The following is a 13,292-nucleotide window of genomic DNA, read 5'->3' on the forward strand; positions in this document are numbered from 1 at the left end:
AGTTGAGCTCTTGAAGATGGAGTTTATCTGGGTCAGAGGGTAGAGGATAGACTGTACAGATCTATCAGGGGGCCTCCTCTTCTCCCTTTCATTCACTGGCTAAGGCTGTGTACACACTAGATCACATACCTGATGAATAACTGAGCGCCCATGTTGACAGATGGGTACTACGAACTTTGCCAGCCATTAGTATCTGGGCCATAAACTGAATTGAAATGATTTAAGTGGCTAAAGCCTATCTATTTTCTTTGTGTTTTTCCCCTCACTTTCTGTGGTGACGGGGATCTGTAAGGATGGAAAAATCCAGGGCTTTCCATATGCTAGGCAAGTGCCCTACCCTGAGCTATGCCATAGCCCCCGTATCTATTTTCAATTAACAAAAGCCAGAAAAGAAATACATAAAAAGTTTATTTTTCAAACTTTAAATTAGCAACTAGAGGGGATTCTTGCTTAACTTGATCTTTTCTTCTATGTTTGAAAAGTATTTCATCTTTGTTAGAATTTCCTTGGCTTTTTCAAAATCACCTGAAATAAACAAGAGACAATTAATTTCATCAGGCAACAATAAAACCAACTCCGGCATCTCAGGCAGCCAGATCAAAGGGCCCAAAGGTCCACGGCTTCACCTGAGGTTGAGTGTATCCTATAGCAACATTTGCTAAAATCTGGAGATATTTTTGTCTGCCATCACCAGGGATATAGAAGTGAGACCTACTGTACTAAAGGGCTGCAGCATTAGGAAGGATGAGAACCACTGGCTTAGAGGATATTAAGTTACACAGAAGTAAGCTTTTGATGGTCTCTCATACCAGACTATTGTTAGGGCCTATTCAGCCAAGTGTGATGGTGCATGCCTTTAATCCCAGCACTCAGGAGGCAAAGGCAGGTGGATCTCTGTGAGCGGAGGTCAGCCTGGTCTACAGAGTGAGTTCCAAGCCAGCCAGGACTATCAAGAGAGATACTGTCTCAAACAAGCAAACAAACAGGGGACTGGAGAGATGGCTCAGGGGTTAAGAGCACAGACTGCTTTTCCAGAGGATTGGAGTTTAATACCCAGCATCCCACAAGGCAGATCACAACTGTCTGTAACTCCAAGATCTGACACCCTCATACAGATACACACACAGGCAAAACACCAATGCACATAAAATAAAAATGAAACAAACAACAATAACAACAACAACAAAAAAGTCCCCAACCCCAATGTGCATGCTGGCTCATAGGTTTTGGATTTCCTCTTTCTTTGTAATCTTTGTTGCATCCAGATCACTCTCCTCATTGCTTTTACATTTAATAAAGTGAAAGTGCTGGAGAGATGGACCAGGGTAAGAGCTCTTGTTACTCCTGAGCAGAGTTCCATGCATCAGGCACACATACATATCTACAGGCAAAACACTTCCTTACATAAATTAATTTTTAAAAAATTTTTCTAGATAGGGTTTCTCTGTAGTTTTGGAGCCTATCCTGGCACTCAGTACACCAGGCTGGCCTTGAACTCACAGAGATCTGTCTGTCTCTGCCTCCCGAGTGCTGGGATTAAAGGCATGCACTTCTACTGCTTAGCAAATGAAAAACATTTTATAAAGATTTATTTATTATGTACACAATGCTCTGTCGGCATGTATCCCTGCAGGTCAGAAGAGGGCATCAGATCTCATTACAGATGGCTGTGAGCCACTATGTGTTTGCTGGAAAGTGAATTCAGGACCTCTGGAAGAGCAGCCAGTACTTTTAACCTCTGACACATTTTTCTAGCCCACTAAAAAGATTTTTTAGTAAGAAGAAAATTAGAATTAATAGATCAAAATTAAAAGGCCCAGTGAGATGGCCCCAGTGGGTAAAGGCCTTTATTTGCTGCTGAACCTGACAGCTGGAGTTTGATTCCAGGAAACAACGGCACAGTAGAAGAAAATTCTTGAAAGTTGTCCACACATGCCCCCCCCCCCAACACATACACTACATAAATGTAATAGGAAATTTTTGAAAGGAATGAAAATACCTTGTTCAAAAGCTCTGTTTACACTATCAGTAAATTCTTTCTGTTTCGCTGAAAGAGAAAAATAATTAGTTTAATTTTTCCACTTAAATAAACTTACAATAAAGCTGGATGGTGGCAGGGCATGCCTGCAATGCCAGCACTAGGGAGGCAGAGGCAGGCAGATCTCAGTGAGTCAGAAGCTAGCCTGGTCTATAAAACAAGATCCAGGACTGACAGAGCTGTTACACAGGGGACCCTGTCTTGAAATGCTCTCCAACCCCCCAGAAAAGAAATGAAAAAAGTAGACTCACAATATCAACAGTTTGTGACCATGCTGTTCTATGTTAAGACTTGGGTTCAGGGTTTTACGACCTTTGTCTTTTTCTGGAGCTGAGGGCTGTACCAAGGCCTTGTACATGCTATGCAAAGTCTCCACTGCTGAGCTACACTTCGTGCTTGCCAGGCTGGCCTTTGAACTCTATTCTGCCTGCATCTTGACTGCTGAGATTACAGGTATGTGCCATCACACCCATCTAGATGCTCTTGTTAAATGAGGTACTGACAGGCCCTATGCACATTCTGCTCTTCAACCAAGGAACTGCCAAGGCTTGTAAAGTGGCTATGGAATAACATAAGGAAAACAAAAACAAAAACAAGAAAACGGAGAGATCACCATAGTCTGAATGTCCCTCCCCAAAAAGTCTGGATGTTAAAATGTTTGGCTAGTGACCGGTTTTGCTAATAGAAAGGGGTGGACATTTGAGGAGGCAGGGGGCCTGGATGGAGGAGGTTAGGACTTTAGAGGCATGTTCTGGAAAGGGATCCTGGGACCCAGGCTCTGTTTTCTCTTTTTGGCTAGCTGCTTTAATACTAGTGCCTCCTCCATTCTGCATTCATTCCTGCCCCAGCCCCAGGGGGAAACTGGGCCAATTCACCACAGACTGAACCTCTAAAACTGTGAGTTAAAAGAAACCTTTTCATTTCAGGGTATTGTCTCACTGTGATGGAAAGATAACTAGCAAGGGAATCAGGGATGTGCTGTGACCATCTCTACCTCAAAGTCTTCCATACTTTGACACCCTACAATCATGGCATTTACTACCACTCATTACCAAGTGTTTTAAGCAACCACTTGCAAATGATATAGCCATCCAGGAAAATGAAACCATTTCCATCATATTGTATCTTAGAAGGGAAAAATGCCAAATGCAAAGCAGGTACAACAACCTCATTTACCTATTGCGGCTTATTAAAAAAAAAAAAAAAAGGCATTTTGCTGGGTGCTGGTGGCACACACCTTTAATCACAGCCTGGTCAAGGCCAACCTGGTCTACAGAGTGAGTGCCAGGATAGACAGTGCTACACAGTGAAACCCTGTCTCGAAAAACCAACCAACACAAACAAAAAACAAAAAAGGAAATGAGGGGTTTTTACAAGTATTTAACCATATTTACTTAGAATCTTTGAAAACATTTCAGATGAATTGTATGTCCAAGGTAGGCAATGACAGGTATGGAATTCTTGCTTAGGCACATGGCTGGTGAGTGCGGGAGTTGGGAAATGGATTCCAGAGGAAGATATTTAGCAACTGATCTAAACCCAGCACCTACTATGCTGCTAGAAGTGTTTCTTTCACTTGCTTCATCTGCACCTCCTCAACTTAATCCTTACGATACTCAACTAATGCTGTCCTTTTTATAGATGAAGACACTGAGGCCCAGACAAAGAAACCAACAGCAATGTTGGGACCAGTGCTTGCCCTGGAGCTTTATGTGAGTAAAACTCTGGACTGGATGATGCATGAAGCTTCTGGATGAGCGTAGCCCACCTCTGACTGCACACTTATGTCTGCTGTGGACTCTGGGGTTATCTTCATCTGATAGGCTGCTCAGCACTGTTGGAGCATATTTAACAACCATCGGCAGACACAAGTTATACTCCTGCAGAGAACCCAGTATGGGACGTCCAAGCTGCTGACTTTCCGGACAGCAGTAGCCAAAGGCAGAGACAGAGAGGACAAAGGAGGCTTCCTGAGGAGTTGATGATAGCTACCAGGCTCGGGAGAAGAGTTAACATGGGTGTGGTGAAAGGACTAGGGCTCCAGGCTGCATCAACAGTGCTCACAAAGGCCTGGGTAGAAGAGCGCCTGCGGCTGATGAGGGAGTGGAAGCTGCCAATGTGGCTACAGTGAGATGGTAAAGCAAGAAGCAGAGGGCGGAGCATGCAGGGCCTCGTCAGTTATGACGAAATGTTTGTTTTTAAACCTAAGGGCAGTGAAAGTCCATTTTAACGTTTTTAGAGAAGGCTGTGAACAGTGATTTAGGCTTTAAGACGACCCCACAGTGACAGGGCTGATATATCTTAGATGGGTTTCCAGGTACAAGCAGAGTCTGAAGCTACTGTGGTTGGTCAGAAGTAAGAGGAATCGATTTCAGGTAGTGAAAAAGAGATTGGCAGATGAAGTTGAGACGTGTTTAGGTAATACTTTTTTTTTTATATTTTTTAAACTACATTTACGTGTATATTTTTTAAAACTGCATTTACGTGTATTTGTGTGTGTGTGTGTGTCAGGAGGGGTATGTGCATGCTATGGCATGAATGTTGACATAAGAACATGTGGTTCCTGGGGTTGTCAGATTTGGTAGCAAGCACATAAACTCTGAACCATCCTGCTGGCTTTAGGTCTATCCTTTTAATATTTCTTTCTTTCTTTCCTCATTTATGTGTATGTTTGTGTGCCCATGTGAGCACATCACACATGTAACTCCAGAATCCAAATCGGCCAGAAAATGGCATCCATAACTCTTGTAAAGGATGTTTGTGAGCCACTGCAGGTGCTGGGGATTCAACTCAGGACCTCTGCAAGAGCAGCCAGTGTAACTTCTGAGCCATCTCTCCAGCCCACCCTAGGTCTGTTTTGTAAGGGTGCTAATTAATGTACTGACTGTGAGTGCATAGTTGAGTAAGTTTTCATTGTTTTTTCTGAGACAGGGCTCACATATAGCCCAGGCTTTCCTGGACACAGCTATGTAGGTGAGGCTATCCTTAAGCTCCAGATTCTTTTGCCTCCATCTTCCAAGAGCTGGGATTATAGGCATGTCCAACTGCACCTAGCATAAGCTTGTTAAAGACAACTCAGTGTTTACTTTTGCTCTCAACTACATGGAAGCATGAATGAATTAAGAGAGGGAACAGGGGGAAAAGGCTCACATCCTTTGATGAAGACAGATAGGTAAAACTCATGAGTTCTAACTGGACACACTGGTTGGAATATATAAGCTTTCTTTCCTTGATATATTCCTGGGCACACATGGTGCTTGAGCCACAACAGGCATACATACATACATACATACATACATGTGTAATACATACATACATATTTTTGAAACAGGGTTTCTCTGTAGCTTTGGAGGCTGTCCTGGAGCTAGCTCTTGTAGACCAGGCTGGCTTCGAACTCACATATATCAGCCTGCCTCTGCCTCATGAGTGCTGGGACTAAAGGCGTGAGCCGCCGCTGCTGCCACCACCACCCGGCTCACAATAGGCATATTATAATATTTTTATGAAAGTACTGAAGCTCATAGCTACACAAAAATCCTGGAACCTTTTCTACACAAAATGGTTAATCTTATATGACAGTCTGTGATCGTCCCATAAGTAGGCCAGGCTGTGATCGCTTTTTCTTGTTGTGGCTACAGTAATGTGTATAGTCAGCTGAGTGTATGTAGAGATCACCCTTGTACTGGCAAGTCTTATGTCAACCTGACACAAGTTAGTCATTTGAGAGGAAGGAACTTCAGTTGAGAAAATGCCCCAATAATACTGGGCTGTAGGCAAACCCTTAGGGCATCTTCTTTTTAAAGATGGTTTATTTTTATTTTATGTGCATTAGTGTTTCGACTGTGTGTGTGTGTGTGACAGTATCAAATCCCCTGGTGCTGGAGCTATAGACGGTTGAGAGCTGCCACGTGGGGGATGGGATTTGAGCCTGTGGAAAAAAGCAGTGAGTGCTCTTAACTGCTGAGCCATTTCTCCAGCCCTGGGGAATTTTCCTAATTAATGATTGATGTGGGAGGGCCCAGCCCATTGTGGGTGGTGGCATCTCTGGGAGGTGGATCTGGGTTCTTGCCTTGCCCAGCCTGAATAGAGGGGGAGGTGCTTAGTTTTGATACGCCATGCTGTATTGATGCCCATGGGAGGCTTGTCCCTTTTTGAGGAAATACAGAGGGGGTGGATTGAGGGGAGGCAGTGGAGGGAAGGAGTGGGAGATTATGAGACAGGGGAGGCTGCAGTGGGCATGTAAAATAAGAAAGAAAAGGAACAAAATGGGAAAAAGAAAGCAAGTTGAGCAAGCCAGTTAGGTAGCAGTTATATAGCTTCTGCTTCAGTTACTACCTCAGATTCCTGCCCTGACTCCCTCAGCGATGGACTGTTACTCTGACATATAAGTATTTACTTCAACAAACCATAAACCCTTTCCTCTCCACATTGCTGTTGGTCATGGGGCTTTAGTGCAGCAGTAGAAACCCTGACTATGATAACCCTCAACACTAGCATTTACTCAGCAGGTTTAAGTCCCTGGTTTAGATCCTAAGCACCCACAAGAGACATATTCAAGACCGCGACGAAAAAATACAACCTGAGTTTTCAGCCTGTTGTCCTGCCCTACAGATTTTCTTTTGTGTGTGTATGCAATGTGTATTTGCAGGTACACGTGTACCGGTGTGTATGTATGTGCATGCTTGTGTGTATGTGCGCGTGCAAGTGTGTCAAGGCCGTGTGTCATTTAGGCAGGCACCATTATTTTTAAGATGACATTTACTTAGTGAGTGAGACATCGAGGAAGAGAGAGCAAAAGCGAGTCTGTCTGTGTGCCACGGCACCTGTGTGCCACGGCACCCGCGTGGAAGCCAGAGACTGCTTGTGGGACTAAACTTGAGCCCTCATGGTTGTGCAGCAAGCACACATGTACACAAGCACCTTACCACGCCAGGTCTTGCCTGCAGTTTCTGTGTCAGCCTACACACACACACACACACACACACACACACACACACACCTGGGTCAATTCTGTGAAATAAATAGACTTATACTCTACTGGTTTTCTAGAGAACGTTGACACACTATGGGACCAGAGTGTAAGGGTTTCTTTCAGTGATTGCCCTGCTGCAGATCTCTGTGTGATTGGAGGCATTTCTGCCAACTTTGGGGGGCTCATTTTTGTCACTAGAGATGACCGGGAAACATGAACTCCCCAAATGATGATGAGGGCTGACTCCTTTCTCCTGGAACTTGGTCAAGTGCTCCTAAGAGCAACAAAGCACATGTGTGAGGCCCTCATCTATTACCTCTGACAGTGGATTCTAATTCTTCCATAGCAGCCTCACTCTGAGCATCTGTGAGTTTCTCGTTGATTTCCATTATTTCTGCAAGGAACTGACCGTCTGTTCCATAATCAGTTCCTTCAGGGATTTCTATTCCTTGGAGCTTTAGCTATTGGGGAGAACAAGGAAAATGAAACAGATCAGGTTAAGTAAGTTCTGCTCACCCCTTCAGGATACACTGATGCTAACAGAGGAAGATGTGAATATTGGTTGGAGAAGGAGCCTAATGCCTGGTGCATTCTGAGTAATTCTCTACCACCTGAGCTATCCCCGGAGTAACAAAAGCACAGACTGAGCCAAAAGTGCTGGTACAGGACCTCTGTTGACTGCAGCCGGGCTTTGTACTTCTACTCAAACGTTAAAATATTTACAGACATTCTATTTGATTCTAAAATTGCCTAGATGTGCTCTTACCAACGTCAGATTTATAGATACTAGTTAAACAATGCAAAAGATCCAGGCATGGTGGTACAGCTGCATTCCCAGTTACTTTGGAGGCTGGGGCAGGGAGGTTACAAGTGAAGTCCAGCCTGGGCAGCTGAGTGAGACCCTGTTTTAAGAAGTAAAAAGGAAGCTGGGTGGTGGTGCATGCCTATAACCCCAGCACTTGGGAGGCAGAGGCAGTTGGATCTTTGTGAGTTCAAGGCCAGCTTGGTTAACCAAGTGAGTTCCAGGACAGCCAGGGCTGTTAAAGACAAGTAAAAAGGCAGCTGGGTATATGGTTCAGTGGATTCAAAACCTAGCACACCACACCATACATACACACAAAAACAAACCCAAAGGAACCAAAGAAAAACCCAGTAATAATCAGAGTCCATGGCTCGGCGGCAGAAAACTTAGCATGAGGCACTAGGTTCAATGCCCAATACTGAAGGAAAAAAAGCTACAAAGGAGCTGGATGTGGGTGAGGTGAAGGAAGAAAATTAGTCACCTGAAGCCAGCCTGAGCTATACAGTGAGATCCTGTGTCAGAAGAAACAAAAACAAAGCAAAATAGACCTACAAAGAATACTGCAAAAATTATACTTGTATAAACTCTTTTTCTTTCTGTTCTCTTCCATAGTATTTTTTGAGGCTAAATATCAAGAGTTTCCTGGACTAGGCCAGGACTCGTACAGAGGAAGTCACATACAGATGGGCTGGGAAATCACCTTACAAGGTATAGTCCCCTGCTCAGGGGAGACTGAAGAGTCTTATAGGCATCATTCACCAAGGTCGAATGCTTCTCTGAGAAGTGTTTTTCAGTCTGTTCATAAGAGATAAAAACAGTTTTATTACCACAAGAGCCAGTCCTCTTTGATTCCCAAGCTTTTATAGTACAGTGATGGGCAGGGATTTAAGAAGCACTGCCAAAATTACTGCTGTTGGATAAGTAGTCTGTATTTTCAACGGACGGATGGGTTTTCAGTTATCTGGGAAGGCAGATAAAAGCTGTAAGGAAATGACATCTGTGGGGCCTGGCTGTCTAGGGGCAGGCTGCCACAGGGTGGAGCTAGTAGGCCTGTTTTCGCAGATCAAAGCTGCTATCCACCCAGTTGCACACATATATGGGGAATATCAGGGGTGGTCAGTGAATACCTGAGACTTTTGGCTGAAGAAATCTGGGTGGACGAGACGTTGTAGTTGCTGGTACCTGCGCTGAAGCTTCACGACGTCAACCCTGAAGGATCGGTGGCTGGAAGGAAACTAGATGTCATTCATCCAACAGTATTAAGCATCATAGTTCTGCTCTTGGGGGAAGATGTAATGAACACATAAACAAGGATTATTGTATTTCTTCTGAGACAGGGTTTTTCTGTGGTTTCAGAGGCTGTCCTGGAACTAGCTCTTGTAGACCAGGCTGGTCTCGAACTTAGAGATTCCCCCCTGCCTCTGCCTCCTGAGCACTGGGACTAAAGGTGTGGACCACCACTGCCTGTCGACAAGGGCTATTTTTTCAGACATGTTAGTTGTAATGGAGGAAAACAGAACAGGATCAGAGTAGGTAATGCAGGAAAGACATTTAAGAGACTTGAATTGTGCTACTACTTAACAACCAAAGATCAGAAAGGAAAATGAGTGGACAGACATGTAAGTGCAGAGACCCTGATGTGACTGGAAGATGAACAGCTTGATAAACTAAGGGATAAGGTTAGTGTGGTCCACTGTAAGCACTGTGACAGATGAAAATGTGTAACAGTTTAAAGCACTTGCTTAGCCTGCATGTCCCTTGATTCCTTTTTATCCCCCCCTGTGCTTAAGAGCTAGTCCCAGGACAGGCTCCAAAGCAACAGAAACCCTGTCTCGAAAAACCAAAAAGAGTGAATCTAGGGTCTCCTGCATGCTGTGCAAGGACGTTAGCACCGGCCACTTTTTACTTTTTTATCATGAGACAGAGTTTCTTAACTAAGGTACCCAAGCTGACTCTGAAGTCACTCTACTCCAGGCAGGCTTTGACTTGCAATAAGCCTACTTTAGTGTCCCTGATCGCTGGGATTACAGGCCACCTGGCCTAGAGCCTTGGCCATTAAAAGAAAAATGTGTGTGTGTGTTTGTGTGTGTGTGTGCATGTGGTAAGATCTTGTGTACCCCAGGCTAGTCTCAAACTTGGCATATGCCAAGATCGACCTACCACTCAGGATTTCCCACATATGATAACAAACCCAGTTTATGAGCTTAATTTAAAAAAAAAAAAAGTTGAGTGTGGCTAATTTGCTCAGGGCTGAAAATTTTTCTTTTCTGTTTTTTTCAAGTCAGGGTTTCTCTGTGTGTAGCCCTTGATGCCCTGGAACTCACTTTGTAGACCAGGCTGGTCTTGAACTCACAGAGATCCACCTGCCTCTGACTCCCAAATGCTGGGATTAGAAGTGTGTTCGACAACTATCAGGGCTGAAATCTTTAATCGTTCTTCAGCTTTCTGAATAGCTGGAATTACAGGTAGAGACTACCAGACTGAACCATTAATATCTAGAAGGAGGCTTTAAAAAAAGCATAGTACTGGGATTCTAACCCAGGCCCTTGCTGACATACAGGAAGTGTTGCATTACTGAGCCAAAGTGAGGATTAAGCACTTACTCTACTTTCTTTTTTGGGCAGTGGTAGTGTTTGGGGGAGTCAGACTGTGACTCTGTGTAGCCCAGACTGTACGATTTTCTTATTCTTGGCTGGGACAGGTGTTCGAAACCACACCTCGACGTCCTTCCATATTTAATATAATCTTTATTAGCTTAGCTCTGCTCACAGTTTCGTACCGGAAGAAAAGGCAAGGGGAAACAAATCATGCCAAACATTTCTTGGCCTCTCTCCCTCAAATCTTGAGCCTGAATTTTTATTTATTTATTTATTTATTTATTTTTTTTTGAGACAGGGTTTCTCTGTATTACTTTGGAACCTGTCCTGGAACTAGCTCTGTAGTTCAGGCTGGCCGCAAACTCAGAGATCCTCCTGTGTCTGCCTCCCCAGTGCTGGGACTAAAGGTGTGCACCAACACCCAGATAAAATTTTGGTTTCTTGAGACAGAGGTCTCACTGCTTAGCCTTTGTTGGCCTCCAACTTGTGACCTTTCTCATTTATACCTGAATACTGGGATTCCAGACATATGCCACCACATTTGGTTTGTTTAATTCTTTTTAAAGACAGGGCTTCCCTGAGTAGCCTTGGAGATCTTTGGACTTGCTTTGTAGACCAGGTTGGGAACTCACAGAAATCTGCCTGCCTCTGCCTCCCGAGTGCTGGGATTAAAGGTGTGTACTAACACCCAGCAGTTTGTTTTATTCTTAATTGCTTTTGATTTTGAGACCTGGCCTCATGTAGCACAGACTCTCATCAAACTCACTGTATAGATCAGGTTGCCCTCAAATCTGTAATCCTCCTGCTTTAGCCTCTGAGTGCTGGGCTCACAGGCATATACCAACATAGCTGGCTTGTTTTGTTTTTATTTTCTCCTTTTATTTGAAATAAGGATGTTGTATTTTTTTGTGTTTGGGCTCCTACTACCTTAGCTCAGATGCTTTTAGTCCCAGCACTGGGGAGGTAGAGGCAGAACTATAAGGTGAAAAACTTTGCTCCTTTCTGCTCCCTAGAATTCAGCCTTTGTATTTCCCTTTTCCAGGAGTCCCACCCTTCAAACCTCCCTATACTGTAAACTTGCGCCTGTTTCTTTTTGTTACTGTTGCTGATGTTTAAAAAAACAAAGCCTTTGTAGCACAGGCTAGTCCTGAATTCCTGCACCTCCCGTCTCCCCTTCGCAACTGCTTAGATAGCGGGCATCCGCAAGTTCAAACCTTTCACCCACACCTCCACCCTTAACTTCTTTCTAGTTAGTAACTTTATTTCCTCTTTCTCAGGCAAACTCCTAAAATCTCAACAGGTACTATATTATACAAATGGCCTATATACTTAATTTTTTTTTTCTGTTTTGTTTGTTTTGAATCCGTCTCAGTAGGTTGCCTGAACTGGCCTGGAACCGTGGTCGTCCTGCCTCAGTCTCCCTGCTGGCTGGAAACGACAGGCCCGCCGACGCTGACCAGGGTAATGCCAGCCTAATTTAACTAGCACGGCCGTACGAACTCCCCAAGGTCCACTCGCCCTCCCGGCACTCCGCGCCGCGCGTACCAATTCATGAGGCTGAAGTAGTCCCGAGTCTGATCAGGAGGCTGCAAGGCGCGGCAGTGATGGCAGAAGAGCCCATCCCCACTCTCCACACCCCCCGGGCTGCCGCACTTCCAACACCGGCCCGCACCGCTCTTCCCCGAGGCGGCGTTGCTGCTCAGCAGTCTCCTTCCCAGGAACCCAGCCAGTCGCACCTCCCACACGCAAAGCACAGCCCTGCAGCCCCACATCCGCACAGCCGCCTGGGTCGAGGGACCCGAGGGAAAGGAAGCAAGAGTGACTCGCTGCTGATTGGTTTAGCGAGCCGAGGAGGCGGGATCGGCCGCGGAAAACCAGGATGCCGAGTCCCGTTCCGCATCCTAAACTACAACTCCCAGCAAGCCTTGAGGCCGCGCCGCGGCAGCCACATTCGGGTCTCCTCATTGGTCGTGACGAGCAGGAAGGCGTTTTGATTGGCTGAGGGGGGAGTTTGTATGGGTAGCTTTAGCGCCACGCCACTGGCTGCGGCGGTGTGGCGTGTGTTGTGGCTCCAGGTGTTCTTTGCGGTGAGTCTTTCTTTTCGCGGGAAATTTTTCTAGACTGTCTGAGGATTCGAATCGCATTCTCTGGGTTTTCTGCAAGGGGGCCCTCCGCAGCTTCCGCCTGCTCTGTGTGTGCGCGCAGGCGACTCTTCCTTTTTTTTTTTTTTTTTTTTTTTTTTTTTTTTTTGCTGTTCTTCGAGGGGGACACATTCTCTTGTTACATCTTACAAGCTGAGACAGGTCTGGACACATGGGTAAGGCACAGGGCTCTTCGGTGCCAGAGAGCGAAGTCGTTTCCATAACGAGTATTATAAATGTTGGTGATCATGCCAGGCCCGTGGTCCATTCTTCCCAGATATTTACCGAGAACCACAACCTTCGCTGCTAGACTCTGCAGGAACTGGGTTGGGCACGTAAGAAAGTGTGTGGGGTAGGGTGGCAAGGAGCGGATAGGAGGGAACCAGCGATTCTCAGCTTCTGTGCACGAAGGAAAGGCGGTACTGCGCTGTGTAAGTGCCAGATAAATTCCATTCGTGATCGTGGGATTTTTGCAGCGGTCACTTTTTTTTTTTTTTTAAACTCATCAATGGTTCTGCCCTACTGAGGTGGTCATGTGCCTGTTCCTTTAACATTTCTTATTTTTTAATTACATCCTGTGTCTGGGTGAGTCTGCGCAGTACGCAGGGAGGCCAGCAGAGGGCAGTATATTCCCCAAGAGCTGGAACGACAGGTTTTTGTGTGCTCCTGGATGCGGGTGCTGGGAACTGGACTCAAAAAAGCAACATGTGCTCTTCTTAACCGCTGCGATGTCTCTCCAGCC

General features: G+C 45.3%; 1 protein-coding gene across 1 annotated transcript; it reads right to left on the minus strand.

Moving 5' to 3' along the window:
* Window positions 1–390: 390 nt before the first annotated feature.
* On the minus strand, window positions 391–12,190 carry Hscb (HscB mitochondrial iron-sulfur cluster cochaperone). Its single transcript, XM_051176424.1, has 6 exons — window positions 11,955–12,190; window positions 8,940–9,036; window positions 8,518–8,607; window positions 7,327–7,471; window positions 2,000–2,047; window positions 391–525 (listed from the first exon to the last, which is right to left on the minus strand). The coding sequence occupies exons 1-6, from the start codon at window positions 12,179–12,181 to the stop codon at window positions 434–436; spliced, it is 699 nt and encodes a 232-aa protein (XP_051032381.1). The 5' UTR covers window positions 12,182–12,190; the 3' UTR covers window positions 391–433.
* Between the last annotated feature and the right edge of the window lie 1,102 nt (window positions 12,191–13,292).

The sequence above is a fragment of the Phodopus roborovskii genome, unplaced genomic scaffold (genome assembly GCF_943737965.1).
Source record: "Phodopus roborovskii unplaced genomic scaffold, PHOROB, whole genome shotgun sequence".
Taxonomy (NCBI): domain Eukaryota; kingdom Metazoa; phylum Chordata; class Mammalia; order Rodentia; family Cricetidae; genus Phodopus; species Phodopus roborovskii.

Coding starts and splice junctions, on each gene's coding strand:
- Hscb (XM_051176424.1), bottom strand. CDS start 12,181: ATGTGGGGCTGCAGGGCTGTGCTTTGCGTGTGGGAGGTGCGACTGGCT. Junction 9,037..11,954: donor TACTTCAGCCTCATGAATTG/GTACGCGCGGCG, acceptor GTTTCCTTCCAG/CCACCGATCCTTCAGGGTTG. Junction 8,608..8,939: donor TCTTCAGCCAAAAGTCTCAG/GTATTCACTGAC, acceptor TCTTATGAACAG/ACTGAAAAACACTTCTCAGA.